The 21195-nt window shown below is 45.6% G+C and overlaps 6 protein-coding genes across 6 annotated transcripts; 3 read left to right on the top strand and 3 right to left on the bottom strand.

Moving 5' to 3' along the window:
• Window positions 1-2239: 2239 nt before the first annotated feature.
• Window positions 2240-3172, top strand: ANOM_007082 (serine/threonine protein kinase; the record flags this gene model as incomplete). The annotated part of the gene is made up of 2 exons (XM_015552338.1): window positions 2240-2294; window positions 2358-3172. The coding sequence occupies 2 exons, from the start codon at window positions 2240-2242 to the stop codon at window positions 3170-3172; spliced, it is 870 nt and encodes a 289-aa protein (XP_015406040.1).
• A 658-nt stretch (window positions 3173-3830) lies between these two features.
• On the bottom strand, window positions 3831-5837 carry ANOM_007081 (trichothecene efflux pump; the record flags this gene model as incomplete). The annotated part of the gene is made up of 6 exons (XM_015552337.1): window positions 3831-4554; window positions 4612-4797; window positions 4833-5032; window positions 5087-5196; window positions 5261-5561; window positions 5619-5837. 6 exons carry the CDS (start codon window positions 5835-5837, stop codon window positions 3831-3833), a joined length of 1740 nt encoding a protein of 579 aa, XP_015406043.1.
• Window positions 5838-8684: 2847 nt separating this feature from the next.
• Window positions 8685-9661, top strand: ANOM_007080 (uncharacterized protein; the record flags this gene model as incomplete). Its single annotated transcript, XM_015552336.1, has 2 exons — window positions 8685-9421; window positions 9523-9661. Coding segments are annotated over 2 exons (876 nt in total), but the record flags the coding sequence as incomplete, so codon positions are not given.
• Window positions 9662-16905: 7244 nt separating this feature from the next.
• Window positions 16906-18199, top strand: ANOM_007079 (heme-dependent oxidative N-demethylase family protein; the record flags this gene model as incomplete). The annotated part of the gene is made up of 4 exons (XM_015552335.1): window positions 16906-17161; window positions 17215-17756; window positions 17823-17918; window positions 17969-18199. 4 exons carry the CDS (start codon window positions 16906-16908, stop codon window positions 18197-18199), a joined length of 1125 nt encoding a protein of 374 aa, XP_015406053.1.
• Window positions 18200-18383: 184 nt separating this feature from the next.
• Window positions 18384-19316, bottom strand: ANOM_007078 (uncharacterized protein; the record flags this gene model as incomplete). The annotated part of the gene is made up of 2 exons (XM_015552334.1): window positions 18384-18870; window positions 18928-19316. 2 exons carry the CDS (start codon window positions 19314-19316, stop codon window positions 18384-18386), a joined length of 876 nt encoding a protein of 291 aa, XP_015406054.1.
• A 1131-nt stretch (window positions 19317-20447) lies between these two features.
• Window positions 20448-20920, bottom strand: ANOM_007077 (uncharacterized protein; the record flags this gene model as incomplete). Its single annotated transcript, XM_015552333.1, has 2 exons — window positions 20448-20643; window positions 20745-20920. 2 exons carry the CDS (start codon window positions 20918-20920, stop codon window positions 20448-20450), a joined length of 372 nt encoding a protein of 123 aa, XP_015406052.1.
• Between the last annotated feature and the right edge of the window lie 275 nt (window positions 20921-21195).

The raw sequence follows: 21195 nt of genomic DNA, 5'->3' as shown, positions 1-21195 counted from the left end.
GGAGTGCCTTGATATGCCCACACTAGGGATCACACAGTTGACTGCCAGTGGATATTCGAGACAGTCTGAAGCACAGGGTACAACCTTCCCGTTAATCACATCCTAGCTGCTGACTAGTCTTAGACTCGGTGATGAGCAGTCATATCGGGAGAGTGAAAGAAGTCAAAGATGCTTGGAAAGAGAAAAACATCTTCAGTGGCGTGAACGAATGCCAAAGATGTTCACTGTAGCCTATGTATATGGCCACGATGCATAAGTCATGCTGTCGAGAAACACATTGATCTGCGAAGTTCTGACAACATCAACATAACTAATATCCTAGTTAACGCCTATATCTAACCGCTTGGGCTAATGTTGGCCCCAATGCTTGAATCATGATACTCGACTACCAAGAGACGCACCTGTTGTTAAACGATAATCTCTACTGATATTGCCCGCTACCTGGCAGAGACCTTATTGAGCTAAGGAGTCGGGGAATGATAACGATGTCAGCGATGAGCTAGAAATGATCAAAACACGAATATCGAGTCGCTCATGAATCATGACTGAGATGGGTTGCGATGTACCTTGTCAACGTTGTACGCAGCGGAAGTAAACAGTTCGTTTAGGATATAATCTCCATCACTGCGTCCAACGGCATAACAAGCTGTTTACGTGGGGTCGCTCATTATTTGTATCATTAAATCTCTGCTATCTACTTCATACTCAGGGCCAGAAATGGCGGTATTGCTCGAGACCTTAGGGACGAAATATACGAGTCACAACATTTCTTCAACCAAACAGAGACTGCCGGGTGAATGGCAAGGAATGCTGGGTGTAGAGAAACATGTCTACTATCAGAACAATCCCTGCCAACAAGTTTACCTTCTCGAAGAAAGATGAAATAATTCAGACAATACCCAGTGACAAAGAAGACGGAACATTATTGATGCCTGACAATAGCAGTATGACAGACTAAGTTGATGATAACATCGTTGTTGCTATCAACAACTTATTTTAAAAAGAATCTGATAAAGCATCGGCTTCCTCTATATACTCTAAATAATTGCGATATTAATCAAGTGAGGCACTTTGGCGGAGTGGTTAACGCGATGCCCTGCTATGCCATATTTGGATTAGCGTAGGCATTCCCTTCGGGGGCGTGAGTTCGAATCTCACAGGTGTCGATTTTTTTTCTTTTCTCCGGGTCACATTTATATACGCAGTTGGCAGTTAGTTAGTTTTTGACGGGGGAATGAATCTACTACTACCAATACCCATGCTAGCTTCTATATAATATTGAAGGCCTCCTTGACCCCGACAACGGACACTGTCCATATATCATCCTCCCGGTTGGCGAGTGGGACCTCGCACCTGGGAGTCTATCATCGTACTCTCTATGTACATACATCATGCGTCTTGTCGAGTCACTGGGCATGTAGTGTATAGATTGGGCACCGGAAATTGCCCCTCATAAGTCACATCCAGTATACCTTGACATTTCTCATAATAACACCAACACTTGGGCCGTAAAAGACATCTGCGTTCGATATAACTCCGCAACAACGACCGCTTAGCGATCCTAATAGAGATGTTATTAAGGAAAATACAAGAACCTATTACTAATATGAGAGCATCTATTTCAGTACAAAAGCAGGAAGAAGTATTGCAGTACGACGGTGAACGGCTCAAAAGGAAAATTAAACTCATTAGAGAAAGAGATACAACATTATGGAGAGATACGATATAGATGAATTAAAAAATGTTTGAATCAGGGGAAGGATCTCCGAAAGTAGAACTACCATTGCTGAGTGCCAGCACGATTCTCCTTGCAATAGTAACGAAAATGTACTCACCCATCTCAAACTACCTTTTAGTTGTTAGTTCATGATAAGTCAATACATCGCAGGACTTGGCCCGGTAGTACATTGACCCCTCCTGTATTCTTTCGCGTCCAAGCGAGGGGTTTTTGGCCTTGTATCTCGGGCACCCAACCCAACCTGGTCCATATAGCTTCTTAGTGAAGCTCCCTTTTCCCTTCCTCTTTCAGCACTTCCATACAAAAGCCATTCTCCTCATGACAAGTCAAGTTCAATTTCCTGAGGTTCATTGGGTTTGCAAGGGGGGCATTTCCTTTGTGTATGAAGTTCATCCTCGCATCGTGGTTAAGGTCCCTAAAGCTGGAGAGTTTGAGAGGGAACAATTTTAGAAAGAGCTCAAGATCTACGAGACCTTCTTGCAATAACTATCTTGCTCTTCTATGGTGCAATGTTTCCAATACGCCGACAACGGAATTTTCCTCAAGTATATGCGAGGTGCGAAACCCTATTGATGCTTCACAGCTGAGCTGTGTCAGACTCAACTAACTGCATCACCAGATGAGTCCCTTTGGTCTCGGATACAAAGTAATCATGCCCGAGACGAGCATACCATGATAGTCACTAAAGTAGAAAGATTGGAACCTCTAGCCCTGCGAAAGGAATGGATGAACGATTTTGCTCAAGCCGTTGCTTTTCTTCAATCTCTTAATCTCGCTTATAGCGATCTACGACCCGAGAATATCTTACTTGATCGTAACCGATTAAAACTGTCTGATTTTGATTGTACTGGAGAAATCGGGACCGATTTCGAAGCTTGTATGGCTCCATATGGAAGGGTCCTCGGTGATAGCAAGCCAGAGGAAGGACGACGTGGAAGTTCCGGCCTTTTGGATCCTCGAACGGAACAATTCGCCCTTAGTTCCTTCTATTATTTAATCAACTACGGCGTGGAAGTCTATGGGGATCAATGTCTCACTGAAGATCCCAAGGAGCATGGTACCAAGGTTGTGGAATTACTACAGAACATGGATTTTCCCAAGCCGAACAGTGACCCGCTAATTGACGAAATTATTGACAAGTGCTGGCACAACAAGTACAAGACGATCGCGGACTTGGCTTTGAATATTGAGATGCTAATATCGGGCTGTCCGGACGCCAGAGGCAAGCCAACAAACTCCAACAACAGCGAACCACAGGGCTACGGTCGTGGTGTACATCCAGACAACTTAACAGAGGATTTCGTATGGAAACGAGCTCTGTGTCAGAATCTGCAGCGTCGCGGGCTTCTCCAACTCCTATCTTCGGGAGAGCCTGAGCATCTGGGATTCACTCTCGGATGGTATCGGCACACTGCGTGCGGAGGAGATACGTGATAAACAGCGACGGAACAAGTCACTTCATTACAATCATCTGGCTACGGTCGGTACTATTGGCGGTTGGAAGCAATATTATTTAGTTGAATTGTTACGTCCTGTCTATCGCCTGATGTTCAATTCACATTGAACTGGAAGGTATATAGGTTCATTGATTCCTGTATACAGAGCCTTCTAGATCGATTACCTTTTAGGGCCTGCTCGTTATAGACAGAGTGCTGAGCCAGATCATGAGAAGTCTGTATGGACTCGGACATTTTTGTATTGGCAGATCCTAGATAGGGCCCGTCGGGGCTAGAATTAGGGTTTGGATGCGGTGTATCCCATGACCCTAACAACGCCGATCTTTTAACTACGGTTGTACCCTTCATATGTGTTAATAACATCTAAACTAAAACTTATAGAGCCAAGCCCGCTGCGCATCTGTTCAGTTAATTTGAGGGAACAGAATATCTAATGTTCGAATTAATCAATAAGATATACTTCACGAGCAGTAAACTACGTGTATTACTGTTGTACAGTACAACCAAGTACGGGTCCCTTGCGGAATGAGGGTTCAGAAAATATAGTAATCATTGTAAGGGGCCGGTTCGCAGCTGGTAAGATTATCATCTAGATGAAGGCTGCTTCAACATATCGAGAAATGGCCTATCAAATATCAAGCTTCCGTACGACGCTTGGTATGCAAAACTTCCATTGGCGCATCGACACCGTAGTTCATGGCTTTCTTTAGATCTCCCAAGAATAGACTTGCAATGCATGCCACGACACCGAAGGGAACTGCAATGATGTAGACCACCCTGAAGCCATCGGCATATGCCTGTTTTAGGGCGTGGATCCCGGAGTTGAGGATTTCCGAATTGACCCCCTTGATGCTTTCCAAAGCTGCACGATCTTCGGATAACAGAGCCTTGACAAAGGTTTCGATGGAAGACTTCGGCAATCCCGCATGTAAAGCCGCTTTGGAAACATACTGAGGAATATATGTCTTTAAGCGTGTGTTAGATGCGGCCGAAAAGATAGCCGTGAAGACACTTGCAGCGACGGCCCGAGAGCAAGTCGTGGCTGCCGTTGCGGTTGCGATTAAATGATGTGGTGTTGAGAGCTGAACCCCAGCAATTACCAAGACTAACGGGGCACCAAATCCCACCCCAGCCAGGGCGATAAATGCTACGGCGTTGAAATCACCACTCGGTTGAACTGTAGACAGCCCAATGAGGCCGCAGGTGAAGATGAAGAAGCCGACGAACATTGGAGAGCGGATCGTACGGAACTTCGTACTATAATAGCCGTAGATCACCGTGGCAATGGCAGAAGCAAGCCAGTAAGGAATTTGCCGAGCAGCCTCCAAAAATGGGTCCGTTTCGAACAAAGCCACCGTCCTATCAAAATCGGAGGTCAGTAAAATGGACATCGGAATCATGAAACGAAGTGCTTACAGAGCTGGATAGAAGACAACGATTGCAAAAAGCATGATCCCTTCAATAAACATGAGACCAATACAGATAGCAAATGTATAGCCCGCATTCTCCCCAGTTCTTCCCCCATGAAAGAGATCATGGTGGAGAATTCCAACCCTGGTAAATCTCCACTCGTAATCCCAAAGGCGATCAAAAGGAGTATTCCTATGATCAAAGTAGCCAAGACTGCCGCACTGGACCAGGTATAAAGGCCTCCTCCCAGGTTGAGTCCCGTCAGGAAGATGGACAATCCCGCAGTGAGCAAGAAGAACCCTGGAAGATCGACAGAGCCAAGTTTTTGCCAGAATGACAGATGGTCAAATCGAGTGTGTCGTTTAGGGGGCCTATATCCAATTAAAAGCCCAATCGCTGTCATTCCCCAGAGAGCCATCTGAATCCACTTCACATTCTGTCAGATATATCATGACTACGGCGGCTTGAGGGGGTCACGTACATAAAAGTTCCTCCAACCAGTGTGAGGATTTGATCTCGTCAGCGCACCAATTATCAGTGGTCCCGAGCAAGCACCGACGGCTGCAGCAATGTTGATACAGGCTTGGACCACTGTGGAATTATGACAAATCAATGAGATCCTTTAAACTGGGAGAAGATTTCAGGCCGAACTCACTGGGTCTCCATTTTCTAGGCAAAATATCACTCGGAACGCAGTAGGCCAGCGGAACAGTGGCAAATCCAAAACCGATCAGCACCTGAGCTGCTATGAGACGATATATACTGGTTGATCCGGGCGCAATTGCACAACCAATAAACGAGATAATGGATGTTCCAACAAGAAATGCCTTTCGGGCCTGGAATGTATCCGATAGAGACGCAATGAGAGGCGCGAGGACAGCTTGGACGAGCGACAGGGAATTCGGAACCCAAGTACCAGCGGTAGTGTTATTAAGGTCCTTTTCAATATATGAAAGCTAGCGGAAGAGTGTCAGCTTGCCAATTGACTGCAGAGCTGGCGAAGACTCTAGTACCGCAGCCGGGGGACTGAGAAGTCCAAAAACTTGCACGAGATTCAGCAGAAACATTGCAGCCAAAGCAAAATACGTCTGCGCATGCAGCTCTGGCTCTTGATCCTCCTCGTACGTTAGATTTTCTTCAATATGCTCTTTGGCATGTTCCACATGTTGAAATTGTTCAACGACATCATGCTTGCCATCATCGGAAACAGTCTGTCCGGGGGTGGAAGACATTTCAGATAGGGAGAGGATAGCCAAAATTGAGATAGAGAATTTAAGAGAATATAGAACGATACAATTTCAGGGAAAAGGAGCTAAATCCCTTATAAGTTATTTTCTACACCCTAAGTCCTATTGCTTAAATCGGCTGCTATCCCCGCGTTTTCCCCGGATTTCAGAGCTATGATCTTCCCCGCAAACAGACGCCAGGTCCCGCAAGGCATTATGCTCTATGATCTTCCCCACAAACAGATGACAGGTCCCGCAAAACATGAAATGCTACCATGACAGGTCCCACAAGACATTACATGCTACTTTCGCGCGTTCTGCCGAGTTTATAGTGACTATTATAAGAGAAATACGGCTTTGTATAGCGTTGTCTAAACAGTATACAAGAGATCCGCGAAATGCTGTATGGAGATTGTTTCTTACACCAAATTCCCTTTTACCAACGCGATTGTACAAATTATTTGGCCATACGTTTCGGGTATAGGACGGGTATGTAGCGGGTTGCCACCGTCGAACCTCCAGAGAGCTCCTCTCTGTTAGCCCAGGAGTGTTAGTGCGAGAATAAGGTAAACTGCTCCCAAGCGAATGTTCGCCTGTGATTTTAATCGTGCTGTCCATATCCTTCCCAGATCTTCGATCTGGCTTATCCAAACTGGATTCGGACACGTGGGAACTGTACGAAGCTAACGATGGCGCACCTGGTTGAGCTGACTTTTGAGCAGTGGCTTGTTTGGTGTCAGGTGCCCAAAATACAGTTCGAGTCTGTAATTTGCTCGGAGATGCAGGGGAAGGGCGCTTTTTGCGTCGATCCTGAGCAGCATATATGCCAGATGGCTCAAGTTGGATACCAGTATCATCTGCTTTGAAGGGTTCACTTTCATCGCAACCTGTTGCAGGGCTTTACCAAATAGATTTGTGATAAGCATGCATGCCATGCAGATGACGACGGAAGTCTCGCTCGTTGTCGAAAGCCTTCTCGCAGAAGTGGTTTGGACAATTTCCGGGCCAATGCATTTGTTTCATAAGGGGTTCTAAATCACTAACTTTAAGATCATGACTTCGGATAAATGGCCTGACATGGTGAGCACGGGCTGTCAAGTGATTCTTCTAAAGGCAAAAGATGCAAAATGCTGATTTGACCAATGTTCTGCGGTAAGTAATGGCCTCGTAATCAATGATAATATTAAAGGGAGGGATAGCCAATCATCCAACAGGTAGTATATTTGAGTGTCATAATCACTTTCTCCATAAGGATTTGCACTAGTGGTATTCTCCTTCGACATCGGCCTAAATATAAGGGGTTATTCATTTGGGTTGCTTGGATAAGGGTAGAGAGGCTTGTTGTATAGCTAGGTGATTTACTGGTAGTATAAAGAGTCACATGCAGGGATAGCCCTAGCTTTCGGACTGCTCCGGGAGCAGCTAGTGAGCATTTGGTACGTGCCCTGGAGCTTCAACTACCGTTAATGCAACTATTCCATGCAGCCGGCCCTCTTCTCTGTTCCGAGCGACTGAAATATCATCTGATTGTCAGACTGAGCCAAATGGATGCTGATAAAAGAACCCCTCCATTGATTCCTCACACCTCGGCTATTCCGTCGCGGACTGTTAGTACTCTTAAGAGTATCGTACGAAACCCTTGGAGGTAAGTAGAATTCTATCCTATAGTTGACGGGCACATCTGAAGTTGACGTTTCAGTTTACCATCTATCATACTGTTCACCACGCTTCTACGATGGGTGTGGAGTTACATGCAGTGGCCTAACGGAGGAGACTTGGCGCTATCGCTCAACACTGTCTTATTACTACTTCATCATATCATATCCCGGTATGTCGGTGGAGGGTAGGGAGCTCCTCGGTTATTTCAGACATAAAGCTCTTATTATCCGCGTCAGAAAGCAGCTTCGATATGTATAATTTTGGTTAATGTCCTCCCTTGGGAGCTACTTTTCACGCTCTAATCAGTATATTCCTGGCCCTAGTGACTATCCCGGTCGTTTCTCTAGCACCCCGCTACCCAGCGCCTTTCTATACCCGCTCCCAAAATGAAGCAGGTTTGGCGAGGGATCCGTACCACTCGAAGTGCGTTGCCGTTGGTAACCTTGATAAAATTCCTCGGTTGAGTCCGCCGTAGCAGTGAATATTTTTTTGGGTGAGATTTCCGCTGGGATCTCACGTATTCCAGTGGGTATGAGGCGATGAAGTGGGGTGATTTCATTTTCTCTACGTATCTAAAATCTCAGGTCCCCACAGGCTTGGTGGGTCAATGGGTCCAGTTGAGACAAATCGGCACGTACAGGCCGTGTAGCTGAGCTTGTGGATCACGGCTGACGATCTGACCGTGAATTTCATGCCACCTTCTTCCTCAGAGCTCGGGCAATGGATCTAATTCTGGTCTAATCAATCCATTTCTATCGTCTACACCGCTACTCCAGGGATAATGATCAATGATTCACATACTGATCGTGTCAAAATCATGGCGATATATTTATTAGATCTGCATACTAATGCACCGGTCTATGACGCGCCTTAAAGATCTGCAATAGGCCTAACGCCGAGTGGTGAATGCCTATTCTTTGGCCCACCACTTCAGCTGAGCATGTACTGTGTAGGTCAGCTCACCAGAGACAGTTGCCGATCCAAGGGGATGATCGATAGAGGTAAATTCCGGGCGACAAAATATAAAAGGGCGTGGAAATCCGGTTAGAAAATTTTTTCTCATATTATTAACCTTCCATTTCAAGTCCTTTCATCTATCCTTGCCAACTTGGCCTTGCAGAACATACAGCCGAACCATTCCGCAGACGCTGTCTTGTAGCGTTCAACAACAATCGTCTCTTACAATCACCCAACATGGCCGCCGTGCAACATCTGACGCCGCGCTCATGGGAGTACTCTGGTCATGACTGGTATGCTGCACCTCTGGAGACTACACACAAGAAAGATTTCTATGGCATCCGTATCTACCTTCAGCATAACGACACCTGGGTGATGCTGGGCGCGTCAAGCGAAACTGAGCAGGGGCTAGAACAAACCAGCCGGAAATTTAGTTCTCATATTCTGAGACACATTGATTGTCCTTGGGAAGAAGAAAAACGCTGGGTTGCTCAAAGTATTGGTGCCCGCCCCGAACGTGGATACAGTTATACAGTGACAGGCGGTGGCTGGGATGCTATCAAGACCTATATGGAATGGATTCGCGCTGGATTGGCACACTCGCACCTGTGGGGCGAAACATCGACCAATAACTTTGTGCATCAGGCGGGAAATGTGCTTGTAGAGCACTCCAAGAATTCAGGCAATGACTGGGGATATTATGTTGAAGAGTACTGGAAGGAGTGGAATGGTGAAAACAGGTACATACGACCTGACCCCGAGCCACCACGATACAAAGACACTCTTTGTGCGGGCGAGTGGCTTGAAGCTGGCCACAGCTTGGAGCCCGAGGACGGCAGCATCAAGTTCACTGTACAGACCGATGGCAATATGGTGGTGTACCACGGCGGTAAAGCTCTGTTCCAGAATACAGCCGGACAGGGCAAGCATATCCGGGGGCTCAAGCTGGAAGAGGAAGGAAATCTCTGCCTGTAGTAAGTTTCCTAATATTCTCTATACCTAACCCTTTCTCCCCCGTCACCCTTGGTTATATTTGATTATGAAGTCCCCTAGACTAACGCAATATCATATATAGTACCACGAATGGCGAGATTGTCTGGCAGACAAATACTCACTGTCCCAAGGGCAACAATTTCTTTGTTCGGGCGCAGGATGATGGTAATGTCGTATTCTACCATGGTATAAATGCCCTTTGGGCCACTAACACCCAAATACGGTTTGAACAACCTTCCTCGGGTGGTGGTGGATATGTAAATAGACGTTTTAGATAGGGATCTAGGGCCGCTAGGACAGGCGCTGTCTATTCCCTAGAGTGGAGAATCTGTAATTAGGGCCAATGCATACACATTGATACTAAACATATATCTCTTAATTTATATAACCGTATTGGGTAGTATGTATATTTAAATCTATCCTGTAATCATTAGTGATTTACCACCCAATCATAGCGTAGAAAATCCCTATTCAGTGACTCGACAGCAAATGGGCAATGGGGTTATCTAAATGGGAAAGATTCATTCATGGATAGTACCTAAGTCTACCAGCTGTTTTGTTAATTTTCTCATCTTGATGAATATATAAGCTAATTTTCTCCTACCCGGTTTGAGAATGCAGCAGCAGTAACCATTAGGGCTTTAGGCCGGGCCGCCCATTTACGCCCCTGGAGTACAACCTGGGAACATAATAACTAAGCGTCTGTATGGACTATATAGTCGTAACAAAGAGACTATGTAGGTATGCACCACACAAAGAAATGATCCTGATGTTATACTGTAGTTAACGGCTCCACAGACCGTCCCGGGTGTGCTGGAGACAGTTTTAATACGGCTTTTTATGACTCGCCTATCAGAGATTATTACGTCCTCGATGGTGCTAGGTTTGCGTCCACTGATAGACCTGATTGAAAGGCTATGCTCGCCGTTGTAGTAGTTGTTTTTGAAGGTAATGTACTGGTCAATACCAGTATACTCTCTGAGTTGTAGTAGCAACGGATAGGTAACTAACCTCGCTAGAGTTAATTTCTAGATCATCATTCTGATTATAAAGCTTCGCCCTACTAAAAGTAATATAAGTACCCTGTGTGTCATTCGATGTATCGGTAATATGTTCCTTAGTCGTGCCTGCCGAGTTATTAACCATTACATCCATGATTGCTAGATAATCTGACTAAGAACTAAAACAATACATGGGGATATTGTAAATCTTCAACCCTGTGATGCTGGACTTGCTCAGCTTGTGCACCTTAAAGAATACAGGTCTCTTTTGCTCTCGTTGCCCTCCTTGCCGTCTCACCAGCGCGCCTTGTTTTGATTTATCTTTGAGCTGGATAACTGTTGTACGTTTATCTAGGTTCCGGGCATGTTGATCAATGGGTCAGGTTATTTGTTGTACCCAAACGTGACTTCGCCTTCGAAGGTTGCCCAGGTAGCTTAAGAGAGGGGGGAGTGTACAGTAGCACCGGTCTTCAGACCAGCCAGATTTGGGGGGTTCTCGCCGGCTGGAATAGCGATGTTCCTAAGCGTGGCGGCAGAGCAAGAATACTTTGCCCGCCTTGGCCGCAGAAGCAGAGGTGAAGGTACAGGGTGAGTGAGCCTCGAGATCAGCCGCAAGGGCAGCAGCGACCAGCGCGGCACTAATGACCGCGGCCACGAGAAAATGATCGAAGGCAACATGTTGTCATAAAGCGACTAGGGGGCAGTCAACAGATCGCTATAATTGAGTGGAAACATAGTATAGTGAAGAAATATGAGTTGAAGGATTAAAAGGGAGTGTATCCTTATACAGCTAGAGGAGATTTATATAGATTTATATCCTATCATGGAATCGACGGCCAGCTTCATGGTACAGAATACTACGTAACAACCTGTTCGTCAAATTACAAGCGACGAAGCCCTGTTCCACCTGACGCTGGACTATTCTCACAGCAGGGAAAGCTTCGCCGGAGATCAGCCTGCATTCAGGGTTATGTCGAGGCGCTGGTTTGCTGAGAGCCACTCAGTGTCCGCAGACTAGCCCCTATCGAAGCTGTGGATTCACCTATCTTATCTCCAGAGTGGTCTAAGTATTTACTATTGTCTCACTCTAGACGCCCTAGGTCCATTAGAAATACAGTACAAGTGGCGTCACAAAAAACACCAACTCTATTACAGCATGACCCTATATCACATGGATTACGGTAGTGGGCTGTAATCAGGCAATATTGCTTGTGTATTTTTGATATCGTTTTGGGAATCTGCTGCCTGGGTGGCATTACTCGGGCTTATATTGACCTGGCAACCAGTATCGCCATAAGGTCAACCTTTTTTTGGCAGGATGATCCGCATATTAGATGCCCTTGAGGGTTTCTTAGGGGTCCTTGGGAGTATCCCGCCAGAATCCATCATACTTTTAGTGGTGAATTTTGGAGTATTGATTGCTGAAGGCGTGACTGCTTGAAAAGCGCACTCCTGAAGGGGTGAATCTTGCAGTATATAGCAACGCGGCTGTGTAAGATTGTGAACTTGTAACATAGCTTTGAGAAAATTAAAACTAAAGTTACCAGTTAGATTATTATCACCGAGCTGGAAACTAATGCCTAGGCCAGAAAACAGCCACGCATGACATGCAAAAACTGAGTGTGGGGAGTGTTGATGAGGTAGGTAGACCCTCTCCAAATCAGGTCTGTAAAGAATATCATCAAATAGAGCAACATAAGAGGCACTATGGCGGAGTGGTTAACGCGATGCCCTGCTATACCCTATTTGGATTAGCGTAGGCATTCCCTTCGGGGGCGTGAGTTCGAATCTCACTGGTGTCGCTTTTTTTGGATGATGTAGTGCGAAGTGGTCAGGATCTTGAGAAACAGCAGTCAGACCCCGGAGTACTCCCTCCGTACACTCTTCTGACTGCCTCAGAAACTCTGACTGGGTTAGAATTTATACAATTTTGACCCAGCCAGAGAGAGCTTTTTTCTATTTTATCTCAATACTAACTATATATATAAATTTTTTTTTTAAAAAAAAAATTTAAAATATTAATCTACTCCGGTAATATTTTTTATATATTTTTTAGAATTTTTATACCTATATTATACTGAGTTTAATTTTTCTAAACAATCACGTGGATAAGATCTGACTGATTCAGGGTTTTAAAGATCATGTGAATAGCTCTGAGAGAGTCAGAGCTGCCTGTCTTACCTCACCCTGACCCCTTCGCACTAAATCCTGCGGCAGTCGGAGCTGACACCCCAAATCTACTCCGTATTAGTATAACTAACAATCTCCTGGCATTATGCTGTGCTGTATTCTATCTACACTGCGCCCGTAATTTCCCCTCTACAGCTCCGTGACTTTGTCTATCCGTAATTCTCTCTTCTACAGAGTACAGCTCTACCTCCGGGCTTCATTTATATCTGATCTGCCTGACCCGCTTAAACTATTTACTACTGCTCTATCTATAAAATCTATAGAAATGATATCAATCTTTTACTTCTACCTATATCAACTATTACCAAGTGAACATCAAGCCGTATTCCCTCGTTTTGCTCGGCGGCTTGCATATATATATAGCTTAGTGACTGTACAGTATACTGTTACGCTCGGGGCTTCGTCGTCAAGTCCTAAACCAGTAAGCTAACCGCGTGTACTATCACCCACCTGCAGTCGCTCTTTGACTGCCGTTGACAAAGTGTTGCGGTCTTATCAGGACGAAGATCGTAACGGGACTTCCGTTGGTACGGGGCTGATGTCGTAACTAGGGTGTGGTCGTTACAGGACTGCCGTCGAAGTTGGGTCGTCGTCGGGACTAGACTTGAGGTCAAAGGGCCAGGCCTATCGAGTACGTATACTTGGTAGTCAAAAGAGTGCAAACGAGTTGAGGCTAGTTTTACCATAGGTAACTCTGTGATAACAATTGGGATTGATCACGAAGAACTAAACTAGGTACAGGAATATGTGTTCTTATATATTTTTGGTCTTTATATACTATCTTGGTCTATGGTATATCATTACTTAGCGCGTATACTATTTCACGTGAGGTTATATAACATACCTAATATCAGCCACTTATTAATCGTATTATTGTATACCCGCTATAGCCATCCTCATAGCTTTTCTACCTTATGTGTCCGCCTTCGACAAGGTAGTTGCGAGGTCTGTAACATATACATTGTTTGGCCCTTGCATAAACATCTCGGTGGCTTTCGACACCGACGGCCTCCCGGATCTGTTGGTTTTTTCATAGCGAATGGTTGCCCCTATTATTGACTAACAGTGAGCTAGGCTTAGGCTATATAAATTAGTATATCTTTGCTAGAGAAGATAGACAAGAATCAACCTTCTGTTGCTTATTATCTATTATTCTCTACCTTAGTAGTCAGTATCCTTCTAGTTGACCCGTCTAGACACCAATTAGAAGATATTATTTAACATAAAGAGAGGGTAAAGAAAAAGATTCAATTTAATTTAAAGAAAAAAGTAACATAAAAAAAGCGACACCAGTGAGATTCGAACTCACGCCCCCGAAGGGAATGCCTACGCTAATCCAAATAGGGTATAGCAGGGCATCGCGTTAACCACTCCGCCATAGTGCCTTACTAGTTGAATTATGCGATTGATAATGTATAGAGGAACTAGTGCTCATTGGGTTCCTCCAAAACTACATTTTGCTTATAGCACTACCAGGACTAGTAAGTATGTCATTATCTTGCAATGGTTATGGTTAAAACTCTCTTCGACTTGAACTTCTTACATTTTTATTAGAACAATTTTCATTGAAAAGCCTGCATAACGCTAGCCTACTTCTTGGAAAAACTTAAAAATTTCCACACCAGACAATAGCTACGCTCTGGTATCGTAACTCAAACAGAGATTCCCGACCCTTTATCTCCTTCGTCCTAGGAGCTCAATGTTAAAAGAAACGCCAATGCGCTTGAACAGAGTTGACATCTCGTGACCTGTAGACACCCAGAGTGGTTATAGATATACATATAAGAGCTGCCAATTATTACAAGGACAGGCAGGCTAGGAAAGTATTCTAATTTCTCAATGCTCACACCAAACCCCTACATCAGTGAATATATATGGGGGGTTACCACCTCTGACCCTATCTCGCTTCTCGCATGAGTCTTGACTCTGTCCAGGAACTTGGACTTGAAGAGGTAAGCGGTTAGGCAGCTAAGCCAGCGGAATTGAAGTATCTATTACTTATATTGGTATAATATGCGCCAAGAACGGCACATGCGATTCACATTTTTGTACAGAGTATGGAGTAGAATTGTATGTTATCTGATACTATTCCTGGCCTTGATTATTATAATTATTTCAAAAGGGAAATTACGTAATAATCCTGGCACTTTGGCGGAGTGGTTAACGCGATGCCCTGCTATACCCTATTTGGATTAGCGTAGGCATTCCCTTCGGGGGCGTGAGTTCGAATCTCACAGGTGTCGTTTTTTGTTGTTCGGCAACATTGTTGTTGCTGTGTGCAATTGGGAGTTACTGTACGGAGTCATCTCTTGCAAGTTGAAATGCTCCTGTGCAGGGCGAGCTATCTAACATCACGTAATAATTTACATGGTGAAGAAGGTATATGCTTGGCTAAACAACAGACCTCTGTCCGCTAGTATATTATATCAGTAATAATAGTACGCACGATGGATATCTTGAGAAATCTTTGATTATCTGTTTTAATCACATACTGTATCCATACTAATATAATAAAGAAAAAAAAGTTCCATTCCTGCAGGATCCAGGGCCGCAGCTTGCAATGAACGGGGTATTGCAATTAACGAGGGGTACTTCTATTGGCCAATTCCTTTACCGCCTTCGCTTACTTTTTGGGCTTACTATTTTAGGAAAGATTACCTCTCTATAGATACGTGCCTTGGCCTAAATATAGAAAAATAATATTGAAATAAAGTTTTAATACCCTATTTACTTGCAAATTTATACGGGGAGCTGAAATTATGCTTGCAAGTCCCAGGTTATTGGGATTTCTGCAAATTTGTATGAGAAATTGAATGTGGCCGCTGTGGTGCTTGCAACTAATGGGGTATTGCAGATAACGGGGTTGCAACTAACGTGGTTTCTCAGTATGTACCCCTATTATATAGTATCAGCTTCCTTATCCCTATTATATATTTGAAACCACCACAGACCAACCAATAAGGCACTTTGGCGGAGTGGTTAACGCGATGCCCTGCTATACCGTATTTGGATTAGCGTAGGCATTCCCTTCGGGGGCGTGAGTTCGAATCTCACAGGTGTCGATTCTTTTTCGTTTCTTTTTCTGACTTTTTGTGCTCTCTCTCTCTCCTCCCTCGAGCTATCTAACCAATAAACAAAACAAACAACACAAGGTGTATTGTATTGTATTGTATGTATGTCTCTTACTTCTTTCTCTCCTACATTCTAAACAGCTCCCGCTTGCTTTGTGGCACACTGTGGTCGACCTAGACCAACTGCACAAGAGCGTTGACTATTGCTGGCATCGCTTCCGTGTCATGTGAAGAAGCATTGAAGCAATATCGTATTTTCTGTATGATCCCCCGCTTCAGCTCAAGAATTCGTGCACCGACTGAAGAGTTGTTGAGGGGGAGACTAGGGAACAGCTTTCGACAGAGTCCGTCCGGTGTTGATTGTCTGGAAATTCTCGTGGCCCTTGTGAGAGACCCTGACCAACTCACATCACCCACCCTTACCAAAATCCGGAGGAAATACTGCATGACTTGGGCCGCAAACCAAGGTAGTCTCTCAGGATCCTTTGCATTATCCATTCAAGGGGGGTTCATTCATGATCTGGTATCACAGATGTCGAATATATAAGCATGTCCTATGAAGTCCAAATATAGTATACCCTACGGTGCGGACGACAACACTTCCATTTGGCTGGTCCAACTTGGTCGCCATGAGCACCCCATTAAACCATTACAGCACCGAACTGTCGGAAACTAAACCGTGTACTGTATACAATATGGCGTGTAGCACCATAAATGCAGTGAAGATGGTTTCTCCTACGCTTCCAGCAGCCGGATTGCTTTTCCGGTCGTAGCCCAAACACGGCGGTAGGAGATGCAGCTTCCAAAATTTCCCAGATAAGGTATTCGATCGAGCATCCAGTAATTCTCGATTGCATCAATGCTCCAGAAGTCCACCTTATCCCATACAAGCAGAGTTAATAAATGGGCAGTTGCTGGCCAGGTGATGTGGGGTCAAGGCCGTCCCCCGCATCTTATCTTTATCTGCGACTCATGGATGATAAAGAGGGAATGCCTGAATAGGCAGGTTGGATGAGCACTAGATGTGATGTACGATAATGGTGGGGGGATTGAGCACGATGATTGCCGTATTTAAGGGAAATGTGATGGCACATTATGGCATCGAATTGTCTTTTTTTTACCTTGATCCTGAAGATATATATATACCCACTCTCCTCAGCAGCATACTATTCTCGCCGTCAATCTGAGATCTGACTATTCACAATGTTCAACCAAAGTCTCCCTGTACAGTGGCCGGGATGGTCCACATGCTTTTACTTCAGTTTCATCTCTAGTTGCTTATTCTTCCTAGCCACGCGACAGAAGAATAATAAATTCACCAGGAGTGTCGCAAATGACGACCAAGATGCGGTCGAGCCAAACTGCTACCCACCGGTCGAGCCTCTCCCAGACTTTGACTGGAAGACGAAGGAGCCGATCAGGATCCGGCCATTCAAGCCTAAATACCATTTAACCATGAGTATGTAATAAGCACGCCGTGAATCTAACAGTGCTGACCTATCTCCAACCCAGGCATCCAAGAAGGGACCGTCAGCGAGCTTATCGAAATAGACAAGAACTATCTCGATCGTATACAACTTCGCAAGAGGATCATGGCTGAGCATCCTGAGACGGTTCTGGCCGCTGAGGATTGTGTCAAGCCCGCGGTCGATGAATTCTACACCTGGCTGGTGGGAACATATCTGCCAACACGATACCCTCGTCTGTTTCAGTTGCAGCCGTCTGCTGGGGAGAAGCCCGCATCCTTGTATAGCCTGGTTACTAGTGAGACGTTTTCCCTTTCCCCCGAACAGGACCCCTTGGATAGCCTGCGGGCCATGGGCGGTCTGGTTGAGGATGACCTCCTTTTCCTGATGCCATCTGATGATGGAGACGGCTTTACGCTCAGGGGATTCGTGACATGCTTTCCCAATGGCTTCAACACTTCGAAGAAGTTGGGCCTTAAACTCCGGGACATACACAAGCCTGTCCCCCAGTACAAAGAAAAGCTGGAGAAGAGCATGGATCGCTTTTTCCAAAGACTCGGGGTAGGCAGGTTTATCAAACGCGCCAATGTGAGTTGACCTGTACCTGTACTTTTGTTATTTGACTTTGAAGATTGGCGTCTGACTGTTCTCCAGTGGACCATCACGACTACAGACCAACTGTTCACGGCGTCTGGGAACCACCTTTACGAGGGTGAAGAGATCCCTCAAGAAGAGGTTAATATAAATACTGTACGTTTCATAGATATATCTGTGTCAAATGTGGGCTAACAGACCACCAGGCTCGTGTGCGTGTCGAGAGACAATTTCTGCACCGCTTACCTCAAAGCCGTGCGATACTTTTCTCATTCAAAACCCTTCTCTACACACTCCCGGAAATCAAGGAAGAAGGGCTCGGCGACGTTCTTGCCGAGGCAATTGACGGTTTGAAGCAGGGAAACGCGCCTGGCTTTCATTTCTATAAACGGGCTGCCGTTTGGGGAGAATCTGCAAAAGCCTATCTCCGAGGCTAAGTGTGAAGTGCTTTAAACCCCAACTTAGCTTCCAGTTATGTCTTGAGAGGGGTCCTGAATGACCATAATGTGTGCAAAGTATGGTACACAGCAAAGAGGCGTTCTGAAACATTCACGATCTCCGAGGTGGAAAACTGTAGATTAAGTACTTTCAGTGCAGCAAGATCTCAGGAGCGCGCCCTAATTACATAATGAACCCTTCTACCTTATCCACCAAGGTCTGCGTCCAATTTGTCCCTGGGGCTTCCTGCCATATATCTTTCAGCAGTTTGATCGCATACAGCGGGCTTCCAAAGCCCGTGCAATCCCCGAGACTTTGTAACTGCATGGTGACAAACTCCCGGTCTTGCTCTGACGAGCACTCTGCCCCAACTATGAAAAAAGGCCAAATCAGAATATGACCCCCCGGTGAAGTTGCGTTGTAAGAAGCGGTGTCTGCGAGGAACTGCTGAACCAGTTCCGTGATCACCTGGTTTGGTGTGTTGGTTGCCCGACTCAAGTATATTTGAGCTGCCGTACGGATGAGATTGGCTAGTTTGAAAATGACGGAAGAATACTCCGGATGGATCTTAAGGCAGCTGAACAAGAAGTCCAGGTCTTTGTTAGACATATTTTCGAGACTTTTCGCCGCGGAGAGGCCCATTACTAATGGTCCTGCGTACAGAGACATCCTAGGTTATAGCTGTAAGCGTAAGGTCCAAGAGGACTGTAGGAAAGGCTGTATGTACTTTCTTATCTGCTGCATCAGGAATGTTCCTAGAGGTTCCGTCTCGGCTATGTCTAAGCACCGCTGGGATTCTATGAAGCTCTTCATCATCCGAAGGAGGATATGGAAGTCTGTTCCCACTATAATCATCTGCTCTACAAGGAGGAGGACCATAGTTGACAGACTCGAGTAATCGATCGATTTGTTCAGGTCTTCGGCGGTGCTCCGCTGATTTAATCCTCGGATGGCTGCCATCCGATACCTCGAAGCTGGTGACTTCCAATCATAATGCCTTAAAGAGATATGGGAAGCGGCGGCGGCTAACACGGCGCTTTGGACGGTATGGTCTTGCTCTGACAGAGGTAAAATCAGATCTCGATAGCCGTTGAAGACGGTGTTGAAGGGACCCATTGCTGGCGCAACTTTCTCCGAAACTGTTATGTTATCACTTAGAATCTATCCGCGACTGATCCATCAAAAGAGGACTAACAGTATTTGAGTAGGAATCGAGACTGGTGGTCAATATGATCCAAACCATGAGACGGGGCAGGTTCAAAGGAAGAATAGCTCGGCTTGTGTGATAATATATCATTACTCAGCATTAGCAAGCGAGGTGATCGTTTGTGTCTATGGTACTCCTCCCTCGGAGAGCTGGTATCATTGCAACCAGTAGGCTTGGTAGATATTTGGTGTACTGTTGAGCGATCCGGTGGTTGAAGGGATGCGCCAGAACTGCTGGATGAGAGAATTAACCGTGCCCGAGTAAACAGAGCAATGTTGTATGTCTCACTTTGCATTTGACACAGGCATCGGCCTCCCTGCTAGCTTCCCCCTCGATGCAACTCCATCTATGAACCGATACCGTACCCCGAGACCGGAACACTGGAGCCCCTTTTTGACGCATTTCTGGCACGGGGTGCCGCGGTCACAGTTCAGACGGCGCTGGGACAATTGTAACAGCCTGTAGAGGGTCTTAATCAATTGCAACTTTCGCCTGGAGGAAGATATTACCCTTTACTCTCCGTGGCTTTTTCTTTGGGCGCTGGTTTCCGGCCGTTAGAGGGGAGGCATCGAAGACAGGCATTTCTGAGGGTAGGGATAGAGAGACTCGAATGGGCATTGGTCATTATTACTGGTGAAAGGCTATAGAGAACGACAGTATGTGTTTGTCGCTCTATGATGGCTGTTCTGGTTCTTCAATGATCAATATCGTTATCAGTTTGATGGGTCTTTCCCCGCATCGGCATTAGGGTTTGGGGACGCTATTCCGGATTAGTGCAATAAAATGAGCACCTGGAGATAAGCTTTAAACTGCTTAAAATATATTCATGAATGTTGGTCTCCATGCATATAGTAGTCAATGTAGCCTTGAATTCTGATATGCTGACGTGACATTGAACAACAGAAACCAAATGCGAAAACAGCAACGAAAAAGGCGAAATAGACATCAACAACAGATAGGCATAAGCAGGAAATGGATTTGTAAACCAGTATGCTGGCATGCTCTTGAAAAGTGGTGGCCACGGGGGTATAGTGGTCTCTCTAGACGCTCTGAGTTGCGTTCCAACGCTCTTCCCATCCAGGGTAGTAAGGGTAGTCATCCAAGGTCGCAGGTTGCCAATCTCTGGGAATGATGCCTTGCTCGTTCTGCTCCCTCTCCCAGAGCTCCAATGCAGGTAGCACAGTCGCTTCTGTATTCCATGTATTCTTGTGCGTCAACAGACCCGACTTAGCCTCTCTGTAGCTCTTTAGAAAGAGGAAATGTATGTACGGTTCATTGCGGAACTGGGTCACCGGAGTGAACAACACTTTAAAGTTGAACACCACAGCACCGGATACCGGGAGTCGTCGGAGACTCGAGTCTGCCAGTCTACGCGCAGGTGGTATCGGTCTAGAGCAATATCTGGGTTCTGCGTTTCATGACGAAGGGCGATAGGATCTCCAGGGGGTATGTGGATTGGTTGATCAATCTCGATCCCCCATGATCCGCGTTGGATGGGTCTATCTGTGGGCATCTTTGCAAAGAATCTGGAATGTTGGTTAGTGATAACAGCGTAATCAAAAGCCTCCCTGTTGCCTACCTATTCATAGAGAATTGCAACTTCTCCCCGGGATGACCGGGCCGAGGCGTACCTGCATCGCCTGGTGTGCTACGCAAGCGACGACCATGGTGGGATATCCGTCTCATCTAACGTACATACATCTGTCGATCGAAAAAGGATCTAACAACCACTACTCCAGACGAATTGACTAACTGTTCAAAAGCCTTCAAGGTCTATCTGTATCTACA

This window comes from Aspergillus nomiae (assembly GCF_001204775.2).
Source record: "Aspergillus nomiae NRRL 13137 chromosome Unknown contig00172, whole genome shotgun sequence".
Lineage (NCBI taxonomy): Eukaryota > Fungi > Ascomycota > Eurotiomycetes > Eurotiales > Aspergillaceae > Aspergillus > Aspergillus nomiae.
The sequence above is the reverse complement of the archived record's forward strand: the minus strand, read 5'-3'. Positions and strand labels throughout refer to the sequence as shown.